The following is a 12828-nucleotide window of genomic DNA, read 5'->3' as shown; positions in this document are numbered from 1 at the left end:
AATCGTTGCGATTCTGTTCGCAATGCATTTCTTCTTGATTCGCGGATACTTCTGCAACAAAGGTCAGCCTTGCGTCACGACCTTTCGATACACACATGCTAAACACGCGTTATTTTAACTTCCATACGCTCCTCAGAAGTAGTCTCACACAATATCCTCCCGCCCTTTTCACCCATTTTCGATGTTCACTTCAATGCTAGCGATAATATGCTATTTATAATCTTATATTTGAAACAAATACATCTAATTAAATATGATAATGAGGAGTACAAACTTGTTCAATAGAAATCTACTCCTTTTTTTAAGCGACAGCATCCTTAAATTCTCCTTGCGTTTTACTGTTTTGTATTTCACCTTATTGTTTCTGTAAGTGCATCAAATCCGCAGAGTCTAGTCAACGTAATGTCGATCGTGCTCGTTCAAATGATTCGGAAGAAAGCTAAGGGGACGTTTGACAATCGAAATGAGTGAACGTTCTAAGACTTGACACAAAATATATTAAACTTGGAATAATACACCATGTGTAGCGTTTAGTTAGTATGCAACTAGTCGCCTTGATGATTCCTAGGTCGTTGCCGGTAATCCGTAGCGTCACCGATCGCGGGATCTCGTTCGGACAAGGAAACCCGGTCGGATAGGACCAGTTGCAGTTCGTTAAGTTCTTCCCGTTCACCTTGCACCGGCGACGATTAACGTACGATTGTTTTTAGGCTTCGAGATCGGTCCTTCTGATATGTTTTCTCGTGTTCTTTCATTACGCGTGCGGCTCTTTTTACACGCAACTTTCTGGACCTGGTATAGAGTTGGCGATTATGATCTCCTTCATCAAATTACGGTCAGTTTTGAAGCTGATGGGCTCCCAGGATTTCGCGGAGAATGGGTTCAACTGAAATCAGAAATTCGGAGAGTGTCACACATCGGTGCATTGGCCTTCAACACTTTCGAAAAATTGTTGCTGCTCCTAGTAAGATCATCAGTTGCAACCCTTGAAACTATAGTTCTTTGAAATGGTGTTACTGTTCTTATCGGAAACTTACCAAAAAAAGGAGCATAAAGCTTTTTTAGAAATAATATAATCCCCCCCCCCCCGAAAATTAGTAAATCACGTTAAAATTGCTACCGCTTTAAAAAAATTTAAATCACCATCTTTAAAACAATTAACCCTTAGCCCTTCGATAAAATTAATTTACTCCGATTCCCTTTCCTGATTTGCTTGAATCTAACGCAAATAAAAATAAACATTGCCGTTGTTAGCAGCAGATTCTGAATGTAGAACTCACGCTGCATCTGTTTGTCTGAAGTCCCTGTTTGTGGATGTCGTACGGCGCAAACAGCGTGTCCGGTCTCACTGGTAGAAACAGCTGTGGTTCCCGTTTGATCTTTTCCTGATCTGAAACGACTACTAGCATTAGTCAATATTAGTTGGTCAGCGTAACAGGGCGACAGTGTAAATGTATACCTTGGGGCGACTGGATGATGTCCGGTTGGTTGTTGAGCGCGTAATCCGTCACCTGTTTCAACGTGTACTCGACGAAGTAGGTGTGATCGCCGTGAGTGACGTCGAGCATCGAATTGTTCCTCGAATCCGGCGGTGTAATGATCGGCTGTTTCATGTATGGCTCGATGTGCACCGGGGAAGTGGTGCCTCGTCGTCGGTACATCATCAGCATCACCGAGACCACGGTGACGACGAACGCCATTAAACAACCGATCAGAAGTAGAATGAGGGGCAGCATACTGATCCCGTTGTCTATAAGCAGAAACGATTGTCTTGGTCGACTCTTTGACACGAAGTTGGGGGTCACAGACATACACAACCGCTCAATAGTATCCGGACACTTCCTTTTTCTCTAGAAAACGTAGTTTAAGTTAGTAGGAAAAATATTTGGAACAATTTTGTCACTTTTAATTATTATTATTATGTATATTGTGGTATCATAGCACAATAGAATTTAGTTTTATGTACAAATTATATCTAATGAAAATGCAATAATATAATTTCTATCCAGAAATACGAAGTCTAGAGGAACAGTCTCGGTGCTTGAAAGGATTTCAAGTTTCACTTTGTTTCATTTCTAAGGTGCAGAGCGAATTCAGAGAATTTTTCGATACAAATATACTAATAGAAAGATTGCTGCGATTAGTGCAAGCAAGCGCAAATATCTAATCGCGGTGGATACGTCGACGAATCTCGTATTTAATCTTAGTCTACTATTGGTAAGTTTCCACATAGGTAGTTTTTAACTTAAAATTAATAAAGATCGATTTTAGTCACTATTTTAGATGCTTAAGTAGCTTTTATACGTTGCTATTACACATTTCGCAAATGTCCGGATACTTTTGAGCGATAGTGTATTTTATTGAGTATCTCGGGAACTATTGCAGCTAGAGGAACGGTTTACATGGAAAAGTTGTGCACTCATTTTTATAAGAAATAGATCTAATAATGTGTTTCTGCATTTTTTGTCATTTAACAATAATTATTAAGTTCACATTTTCCCATCTCGTTTGAACGGAAATATGCGAGACTATCGTGATGTTGATTATAAGGGTGGTGGGATTATATTTTATGAGAATAGAGTATGCTGTTGAACAGTTAGGGTTACCTGTATGCTTCTCCGAATCCCTCAGCGTGATGTCCTCCAGCAGACTGACTTCGCTCTTTCCTTTAGCGTTCACGGCATACGTGACCAGGTAAAAATGAGTGGCCGGAAGTAGGTCCGCCACGGCGATGCGAAATAATGGTACATCCGCGGATATGCTGGACGCGTTCACCCTTAGATTCCCTGTCGCAACCTCATAAGCCTCTAATCGGAACTCTTGCCGGAGGCCACCGTCGTATCCTGGCACGCACTCCACTTCCAGGATCTCGGAACTTTGATTCAACGATGCCTTTATCGTGCAGTTGTTCAGCGGGCTCGGTTTCACTGCGCAAACGGTGCGATTCCAAACGATTATTAAAACCATCCCAAGTATTAGATTGGAGGGAAAGTTCTGTCGTATTTTCAAGAGAACATTTGAATCAATTTATAAAATATTTGTAACAACTTGTTGCTATCTTTCAGATAACCCGTCCATTTCTATTTCACAATCACTAACTAGCAACATGTGTTTTTGATTTACAAGCAAAATTACCTGCTTATTTAAAGTACGACGATGTATCAGATGTACGAATGTATCAGATTCGTTGATTAATGATTGGTTTACTTTGAACATCATTGAAATTCTCGAAAATTTCACCAAACTGATCTTTGTTTTTATCAGGTGTACGCAAAAGTTTTGGTCTTTCCAATTCTCTTTTATTTACACACGACGTACGAGGTATACTACCAGTCGATAATGAAGTTGGCTATTTATACACATCGATATCGAACAAACAATTGCGCGAAGATTATGCATGAACGATTCCGACGAAAACCGAAATCTTGTACTAATACTTTTCACGGTTTATCGATGAATTTGTGCGAATATCCTCTAAATGTAAATGGAAGAGTTGCATTCCTTTTCGCTTACCTGCAGGAATGATCTGGTAGATGCAAGGCGCTTCCTGCTTCCCGATCATGTTTCTACCCCAACAAGTTAGAGCACCGTAGTCCCTCTCAGACACCGGCGTGTACACTAACTCGCTCATTGTCCCATTATTGCCGTCGAACTTCGCCGGCGCAACCTCGAAGTTCTCTCCACTGTTATTGAACTCCCAGACGAACTCCACCTCGTTTGGATCTGCGTCCACCTCGCAACGGACTTTCACAGACTCCTCCAACGAGGCGCCGATTATCGCCACCTCTTTTGCCTTGCACACAGGGGCAACTATAATCGTAAATTTCATCGTATTACTTTCGGACCATTCTCCTAATTCGATCAACTTTATATCGACTTGATCAACTAATGAACAAAGAAGTAGCTAGTCTACGAAGCAGAACCTCTTTTGCTTTGCACACTGAGACAATGTTGTTGCATACGAAATATCCGATTCATAACGGTATCGATTAAGGTGAACTCCGCTGTAAAAATGGAATTTTTCGGTTGTTTACATTCTTCATTCATGAGACTGTCACCTTCATTTCTGATTTCTAAAACCCCGTAATATTTGCATCCTGAAATCGAACATTTCATATGCAACGACCTAATGTAATTGTTCTAGAAATGTAGAAATAGCTTAAAGTTCATCGCATTACTTTCGAATGTTTCCTCTAATTCGACTAATTTTTGTATTTCTTCAATAAGACGATGACTAACGAAGTTGGTATTCTGCTGGTAGCGAACTGGGGCAACTATAATTATCCCCAAAAGATAGAAACAGCTTAAACTTCATCAATGTCAATTTGACTATTTTTCCAAGATTCTTAGGAGAGATACGTAACGCATGCAAATGTTTAATACCTAAAAATGTTATAAATTACATTTACCAACAATATGGATATTTTCGACTACTTTCTTGATTTTCGTGGATCACTTGAGGGGTTAATTAGTAGTTTAATTAGTGAAAGGATTCAGATACTCACACTGTACACGAAGAGTAACCGCAGGACTCGTCGTCTCTCCGCGATCGTTGCTCGCGCGGCAAGTATAGTTGCCCGCATTGTCCCGACCGATCTTCTGCAGCACCAGGCTCTGAGTGCTCATGATTATTCCAGCCGAATAGTTTTGCGTCAACACGCCGTCCTGCGAACATTACCTATATTAAACACTGACCTTTCAATCCGTAATCAGTTGTCTACACGCTCTCGGTGAAACAAATAGAGTGACTCTCCTAAAAATACCGAGTTGACAAGATATTAACAACGTTGTGTATCGAACTGCTTCGATTAATCTCTCGATTTTCCCATGAGAACTTTCGGGAAAGTCAATAGATTTGTCCCAGCGATTGTATGCCTGCTCACGTTATGTCTCCATGTGATTTTATGGTGTTCCGGGTTAGCCCGGACCTTGCACTCGAAGTAGACGTCATCCCCTTCTTTGATTTTCTCCGCATTCAGTGTGCTACCCAGGTGTAATTGTACTTTCGGTGGAACTAAGCATCAAACGCAGTTAGAACGAGTTCCAATTATGACCTAGCTCGAAGCTATGGGAGAGACCGGGGCAAGGATACATTTCTACAATTTTTGTTTGAATTGATTACGTAAAAAGAAGTATTATAAAATATATTCTATAAACCTTTCTATGGACAAAATAAATTATGAACTGTTTATTTAATACATCTCTATTTTTGATTAATATATTTTGACCTGAGCAAAGACCTGAATTCCATCGTGAGGAACGGTTAACTAACAAACCTCAATCTAGCCATAGTTGTGCCAAATATACACAGTGTCCAGATAATTGCATTATATCAATCTATATCAACTTGCCATGGTTTTCCCTATTATACAATCATAAATTCTTATCGAACTGTCTCCATCCTCAAAACGAGAATGCTTTCAAAGCTTTTTAGCACTAGGTTTACGAAGCGCAAAAAGACTATTTTACATTACTTTATAAAAATATCTGGAATGTGTCTATCGAACTTTTTAGACACTTTTTTAAATGATATACAGGGTGTCCCACATAACATTTTATTAGTAGTTCAGGAGATATTTCACAAGTAAGTAAACGGCTAACGTGTTAGTACGACAGTAATGGTGTTTTAGAGTTATTTAAATTGAAATATCTCCTGAACTACTAACTTTTCGACATACATAGGTTCGTACTTTTTTATAACGAATGTCCAGCTGCATCGATTGATGTATCAAAAAATACCTCATTCCATTTAAAAAAAAATTAAGGTGGCCTTGACAATACTAAAAAAATAGAAAAATTTCGACCTTTTTTTTATTGCAATGTATAGCCAATCGAAGACTGATCAACTTTTGTTGAAAATATTTTTTTGTCAGATTATCGCAAGTACTTGAAAAATCGTGATAACTGTTATGTGGGACACCCTGGATACCCAAAGAAATAAATTAAAAAATATTGGAACCCATCATTTTGTCCGGTCCCGTAAACCTAGTGTTAATGACAGCAAAATATTAAACACATTACAGCACAGAAGTGAAACACGACCGCTTCAAACATTGTTTGCTATTAGACACGGCCAAGTCGGACGGAAGTACACTTCATTTATGAAGATCGAATTAATTAATGTTACTCACAAACTACATTTAATGGAAAGGAGTCTTCTAAGTACGCGTCTGGCAGTGCTGGATTCTCCCCTCGACATTTCAGGATCTTCCCGTGGTCGTCCGAAACCGGCGAGATGATCAACGTGCTCAGAACCACCGTCATGTTACCACCGTCGAGTACCTGCGCGGGCATCGTCTTATTTCAGGAAGTCAGAAAATATTCCATGTTTTTGCGTCGTCGGATTATTTACTTTGCCCTTCTGGTAAACGGTATTCCCCTCCAACCAGGTGATCCGAGCTCGAGGATGCGATCCCGTGGTCTCGCAGGTGATCGAGTAGTCCTTCTCCGTCTCGAGGATCGTCGGTTTCGATTGGATCTTCACCGACAATGGTTTTACTGAAATCATTAGTTCTTTTTACAGATATCTTTACATTATTATCGACCGTTTACTATTCTTTTTTTATTTTCTGCGAGCCAGCATTCGTTACATTAACACTAAACCTACCACCGCCGGTCAAATGACCGGTTTCTGGTTTTTTATTTGACGATTACTGAAATTATAATGGAGCTCACACTGGGAATGATTATATGTACACATTTTTGTCTCCAAGCACATATTATAATAAAAATCATAGAAAATCTATATTAATTCGATGATACCATCTTTGTAAGGCAACGCATGTAGGTTTAATGTTAACCATTCGATTAGAGGTTCTCTGCACTTACGATAGACGTCCAAGAGGATCGTTTTCTCCAATGGAGGTATATGATTCGTGTTCGAAGCCCTGCATTTGTACGTGGTGTTCCTGTGCTCCCTCCTCAGCTGAGGTATCCTCAATTTACTGACCACTATGTTCTGTCCGGTTTCCTTCAGTCTGCCGTCCACTTCTTTCTCGTTGACCAACCAACTGACCACTGGCGTTGGTTTCCCTGAATACGATGATTTCGTTGAAACACCGGTGAAACCGTCTCGTACAAAAATATCATCTAAACGTCATCTCTTTCTCCCACAGAGAAACTTGTACGCGTTACAGGTATTCAGTCGTTTGACGAAGAAAACAAATGAACCTGTCGAATTGAACCATAACAAATCAAATTGGGGAAAAAAATGGATGACAGATCACCTCCTCTGACTTCGCAAGACAGTTCGAACTCGACGCCGACTGGGAACGGTCCCGCTGTGCTCTCCACCTCCACCCCGAAACTGTTGTAAATTAAAAGCTGGTGCGGCGGAACTGCAAAACAATTCGAGTTCGAATGAAACGTCGGTCGCTTTCAATCTTACAAACAAATGATCGCTCTTGAAGGGTTATATACACTTGTGATTGTGTAAGTTAACGAAATGCTTTTTTCTGAAAGTGTATCATCAAAAGAATATCCTGTAAAAATGGTCATTAAATCCATCTAAAGTTCACAGAGACACAAGGTGTAGTGCACACGCTGCTACATTTACATTCATACAACATACATTGATTGTATATTCGTTATAAATGGATGTTTTGTTAAAAACTTCTATGGCGATTGCACACCTGTCTGTTTCTCGCTCACTAAACTCGGGTCCCCGAGTTTACCCGTAAAGCGTTTCACCTCGGAGCGTGACGGATGAGACTGGTTCAGTGAGTCTAGTAAAGAAGTTTTCACTTGAAAAATTACTGAGCACACTGCAAATGTTACTCTTTCGTGTATTGATCCTTCGAAATTTAATATGCAAATGTTTCCAAGTGTATGTAACCCCTTAAGGGTGCAAGTGGTGAGACAAAGTTCCGATACCGATCACAGTGAGATTCACTTGAAAGTTCTTGGTCGGCGAGTTCTTGAAGTCCACCCTACACCGATAGATCCCTTCGTCTTCTAGTTGAACCGCTTCCAGAGAAAGGGCAGCCGGTTTCGTGCCGGTCACGAAGTAAGCCCTCGGCCCGACCACGGTGCTGTCCGACCAGTTCAGGGCTTTGTCGAACGCCCTTCCCCGCACGTCGAAGCTGAAAACCAGTCGACCTTTCAATATTCATTGTCCCCGACAGGGATCCACCGACCGTCCCCGTGACTCGTGATTTACCTGTAGATCGGTTTCACCGCGTCATCGCGGAACCAAAGCACCATGTATACGCGATCCTCTCGCGTGGACGGTTCAATGTCACAAGGCAAACTAGCGTTACGCCCCAGAACGGCACTGACTTCGAATGTTGCGACTGGAAACAGAGAAACTCGTGGTGGCAAAGGATAATTTCACCTAAAAAATGCGAACACACTTTAGGAATTGTTCTTTTCTTTTTTTTTTTTAGTGAACTATAAAACACAGCTTTATGGAACTTCGCGAACTTGTTTAGCAGATGCTTGTAGTAGCATATAGTAGCAAAATTGCAGTAGCTACTCCCCGAGGTGGCAGACTTCCGCGGAATATTCTATGAATACATTTACTTGGAATTGTTAATGTACGTTTGGTTTAAGTAGGTGACTCCTGAATCATGCAAAACATGTGCATAGTGAATCACAGTAATATTCAGATATTTAAGAGGACAATAACTGTTTTCAGTATCGGACCGTAAGGCTTGGATATTTTTTGAAAAGTTAGAACAATAAGTTTACTTTGAAAATTGCAATTGTGATAACAGACAAAATACTGTGGTTTACATCCTTTTTAAATATGTGCAATGAGAAAAAATTCACAAAGCAGAAGTGCCGGAGAAATTCAAAATTTCTAGTAAAAAATTGACGAAGGTAATGTAACAATTAGACTGCGTAGCCTCATGCGAATTTCCATTTCCATGGAAAACCGTGTAGAAAGCGAAATCGGGCACAGTTTGGTTTGTTTCACGATTAGTTTGAACGAATCGAGCGCAAAATGGAGCGGTGCAGTATTTCATCGATTCGAACGGAAAACATAATTCATTCAGTGTTTGCTAATTGCTCACGAAAGACTTTTTGCGAATTCTACGGGTGAAATGAAATATCCAAGATGGTTCGCTGTAACTGGTCGGCCAGTACCGCCGTTAGAATGCATTTCGATCGTCGAATGCTTGCCGATGCAACTATGTCGTTGTCTATTTAAATAGATGTTGCATGTGCTTGAACAGACCGCGTCCTAGTATTTCCGCGAGGTACTCCAAGGAATCTGGGTAACAATTTCCGAGGAATATTTAGGATTTGCCTTCCGATCGTTCTTCAATTTCTAATTATCCGCTGACCTACTTAGGTTCGTAGTTATTTAAGTAGCGGAGTCGTGCGTTTGGTCGGACATGTGTACACAAGACCAATTACCTCACCCCCAATAAATATCAAGATCGCATGTAGAAACGTCGATCCGTTTCAGCGGTACCAGTGTGGTTACATTCGGTCAGGTGTCTGACCAATTCGTGTGCAAACTACTTACGACGTAATGTGTGCGTTGATGTTGATTCTACGGGGCTCTGCTTCGTGTAGGTCCGTATCTACTCGAGTAGAAAGGGTGTATCATTTGTCAGGCACGTGTGTGATCACCAGGAACACGAAATACTTAACAACAAACGATTAATTCCCCTCGACCCGACTAGCATCCGCGTTCCCCTCAGTAGATAAGGTCTGCCGTTGCTCAGACCGACGTACAAGCACGCTAAAGTGACTGTCCGAGCATTAGTTTCTATTACGCATTGTTTGCGTTCCGTTCAACCGATGGCATTTTCTTGATAGGTACAATCGTGCCTGACCAGAATTTTCTATCTTTTATTTCCCGGGAAGACGGTATCTTTCGTGAATGCACCTATCCTGCGAATTTCTGTTACAACAAATTGTATCTACGAAAAGCCTCCTCGTGAGAGGAATAAAATCGAAACGCAGCTAGTGGTATTGACATTGATTGTTTCCTCGAGCGCTAGAAATCTGCAGACGCTATAGATGCACAATGATTCGCGGTCTAAAAATCGCGCACCGTCCGACGGAATATTTTTCATAATTTTCAATCTTTTTTCTCGGGAAGACATTATCTTTCATGAATGTGTATATACCTATCCTGCGAATTTCTGTTACAACAAATTGTATTTATTAAAAGCCTTCTCGTCAGAGGAATAAGATCGAAACGCAGCTAGTGGTATTGACATTGATTGTGTCCTCGCGCTCTAGAAATCTGCAGACGCTATAGATGTATAAAGATCCGCAGTCTAAAAATCGCGCTCCATCCGACGGAATATTTTTCATTCATGAAGGCAAACAGAGTTAACCTTTAGTCGGGCATCCCTCGGAGGCAAGGTAGTCAATAATTACTTGGCGTTTGCTATTTGCAGAGTGCTGACGTCATACGTTCAAGCGTGTAACGTTTCCACAGTCGAACACGTGTCCGACCAGAGCCCTTCTCAATCTACTGAAAAAATACTGTCCCAGTCGAACATACATCCATCGCACCATCCCGAAAGAAGGTAAGGGATGCGACGATGGGCACAAGCGCACGAATCCAACGTGCTGTTTCACGGAGTAGACAGGGCTCGCGTTAGGTCAGACAAGGGTCGTGCAGCGAGGCTACTCGATAATTAGCCCTTTCTCTCTGTAATTACTCGCTGCTGGTCAGACTTGTTCGAGCGTGCAGTTCGAGACACGTGTCTGACCGCGCGGCGTGCACAAGCTACTTGCCAGGAATGATTTTAGCGGGTATTGGGGAGGGATGATCGTCTAGCAGGGACCAACGTACCCAAGTCATCGTCCTTGTCCCAGTTGCCGGTGGCGTTCACGTAGACGACCACAGCGAGTATGTACCCGCTGATGACGAGCTTGATCGCGACCCCGGCGAGCGCCCCAATTGCCATCCCAAAGGGGGATGGTCTGAGGGGTGAGTTCGTTCCGTTCAAATCCACTGCTTGCATAATGTCGCCCCGCGCCGGCCTGTCCTGTGGCTCTCCTTTATTATCATTCCACGTCAAGAGGTAGACGTCCTCCTCCTCCTTCTCCTCTTCCTCCACCTCCTCCCCCACCTCCTCCTCCCACCGCTTCCTCGTGCGATGTCCTCTGTAGGATACCCCCTTGAGGGGCAAGGGAAAGGGCGCAGGACACGCTCACCGATTAATCCGGCGCAGAAAGAACGTTTCGAGCGAACCGCTGCTGCCCGCTTCCTCACGATCCTGCATCGAGGACCCCGTTCTAGAGAACCGATCACCACGACGGGTCCTTTGCGAACCGACCTCCGGCCGAATCAATTTCGATTCCCCGTTCTCTCTCGCCTGCCTAGCCTAGCACGGTGCTGCTATGCTAGCCTTCGAGTCCGAGGAGCGTGCCTTCGCTCGATTTCGATTTATTCTACTTACGGGGCCAGGAGAAAACGCGGTTGCCCGAGGGGGAACGTTCCTCGAGCAGTTACTGGGTCATGTGCATAGTAGTCCCCCGTTCCGATTATCCGTCGAGGCGGCCGTTCTCGGGCTGGCTAAGCGCCTGTTCCTCAATGGCGATCACGGGCAGGACACGGTTAGGGGTGCCTCGTGCTTCATCGAGGACGTCGAACGAGCCACCATTCTTTCAGAGCTTCGACGCCGCGGAAACGGACCTGCGTCCTCTGCACGACTATTTTCACTTTCCGTTTAACGTTTGCCAGGCCTTTTCCTTTCTCGGAACCGGATCCGAATCTAGTCACTCTCACGCACCCACGCACACCGACAACCAACGAAACGAACGAACCTGCTCACTACTCGATCACCTTCTCGCGACCGAGGCACCAACGAGAGCTTACGCTCGAGCCAGGGCAAGGAGGAACGTTCCTGTGCTTCGGGGGACACCAGGCCACCCTCGACATTTGGAGGAGAAAGGAGAATGTGTGGTGTGTGCGTGTACCCGACAGAGATAGATGAAGAGATAGAGAGAGAGAGAGAAAGCCCCGAGGGTGAGAGACCGGCCGCCGGCGGTCGTTTCTGCCGTGAACCGCGCTCCCGAATGGACACACGCTGGTTTGCAGGCGTCGCTAACCCGACGACGATGAGCGCCGATCGATTTTCGTAAAGTCAGTCTGATCTCGGTTCGTGTTTCGACGCTCTCGATTCCCGCACAATATATAGCCCCCGCGCGGCGGCGAGAGCGTGCTCGGCGCAACGCACACACGCGACCACCCGCGAACTGCGACGAACCTTCACGACGAACCGTTCACCACGTCCCGACGCCCCTTCGGGGTTCCTCGTTTCTCCCTCCAACCCCTGCTACCTGTCCCTCTCTTCTCCCGATCCTCTTTCTCTCGAAAGAGGGAGAGAGGGAGAGAGGGATCCCGCTCCGTCCCTCTCTGTCCCACTCCAAGCACCTCGACGCTGCTATTCACTGTTAGGGGTCGCGAGACGCAAACTATTAAACTATCTTCCAACGCAGGTGAAAATCCTCTTTGACCTGACTATCACGGTTTACCCGCCGATCCCGAAGAATCGAGAGTACCGTCGTTACTCCTTTCTGGAGAACCTGGCCTAGCTGTTTTGGAAGATGGATCTCCGGAACGACGCGTGAAAAGCCGTTCCGTTTGCTGCCAGGCCTGCTTAACCTTCGTCTGCTCTTTGTTTTCCATGTTCGATTCTCGGGCTCCTCGTCTAAATGACCCATTTAGAATTTTATTTTGGCGTATTTTTAGTGGGGCTGCGAGAACGATTTTAGAGCGACTGTTTCTGTTGGTCAAATTTTACGTTTATTTGACTGTTATTTTGTAACATTGGAGTATTTTATTTATTTTATTTGCAGGTGGGTATGTTTCACCTTGATGCAGGCTGCTCTTGGATTTCCATCTTCGATTCTGGG

At 43.6% G+C, this 12828-nt stretch overlaps 1 protein-coding gene across 5 annotated transcripts; it reads right to left on the bottom strand.

The window, feature by feature from the left end:
* Positions 1 to 474: 474 nt before the first annotated feature.
* Side-iii (sidestep III) lies at positions 475 to 12196 on the bottom strand. 5 transcript variants are annotated; one of them, XM_076428076.1, is made up of 14 exons: positions 10760 to 12196; positions 8159 to 8291; positions 7873 to 8081; positions 7227 to 7337; positions 6829 to 7032; positions 6353 to 6498; positions 6132 to 6297; positions 4884 to 5014; positions 4506 to 4665; positions 3514 to 3810; positions 2607 to 2927; positions 1460 to 1750; positions 1281 to 1402; positions 475 to 886 (listed from the first exon to the last, which is right to left on the bottom strand). In XM_076428076.1, the coding sequence occupies exons 1-14, from the start codon at positions 10929 to 10931 to the stop codon at positions 773 to 775; spliced, it is 2577 nt and encodes an 858-aa protein (XP_076284191.1). In that variant the 5' UTR covers positions 10932 to 12196; the 3' UTR covers positions 475 to 772. The 5 variants fall into 5 exon arrangements, with proteins under 5 accessions (XP_076284191.1, XP_076284193.1, XP_076284194.1 ...); XM_076428078.1 differs by having other exon boundaries at positions 1281 to 1390; XM_076428079.1 differs by having other exon boundaries at positions 6132 to 6282.
* Positions 12197 to 12828: the final 632 nt, after the last annotated feature.

Source organism: Lasioglossum baleicum, chromosome 7 (genome assembly GCF_051020765.1).
Source record: "Lasioglossum baleicum chromosome 7, iyLasBale1, whole genome shotgun sequence".
NCBI lineage: Eukaryota > Metazoa > Arthropoda > Insecta > Hymenoptera > Halictidae > Lasioglossum > Lasioglossum baleicum.
Note: the sequence above shows the minus strand (reverse complement) of the source record. Positions and strands in the feature narration are given on the sequence as shown.

Excerpts from the sequence above, each read along its gene's own strand:
- Side-iii (XM_076428076.1), bottom strand. The coding sequence starts at position 10,931 with ATGCAAGCAGTGGATTTGAACGGAACGAACTCACCCCTCAGACCATCC. Across the intron at positions 1,751-2,606 it reads GGATTCGGAGAAGCATACAG|ACAACGGGATCAGTATGCTG; the intron begins GTAACCCTAACT and ends TTCTGCTTATAG. Across the intron at positions 887-1,280 it reads TTCAGACAAACAGATGCAGC|TTGAACCCATTCTCCGCGAA; the intron begins GTGAGTTCTACA and ends TTCTGATTTCAG.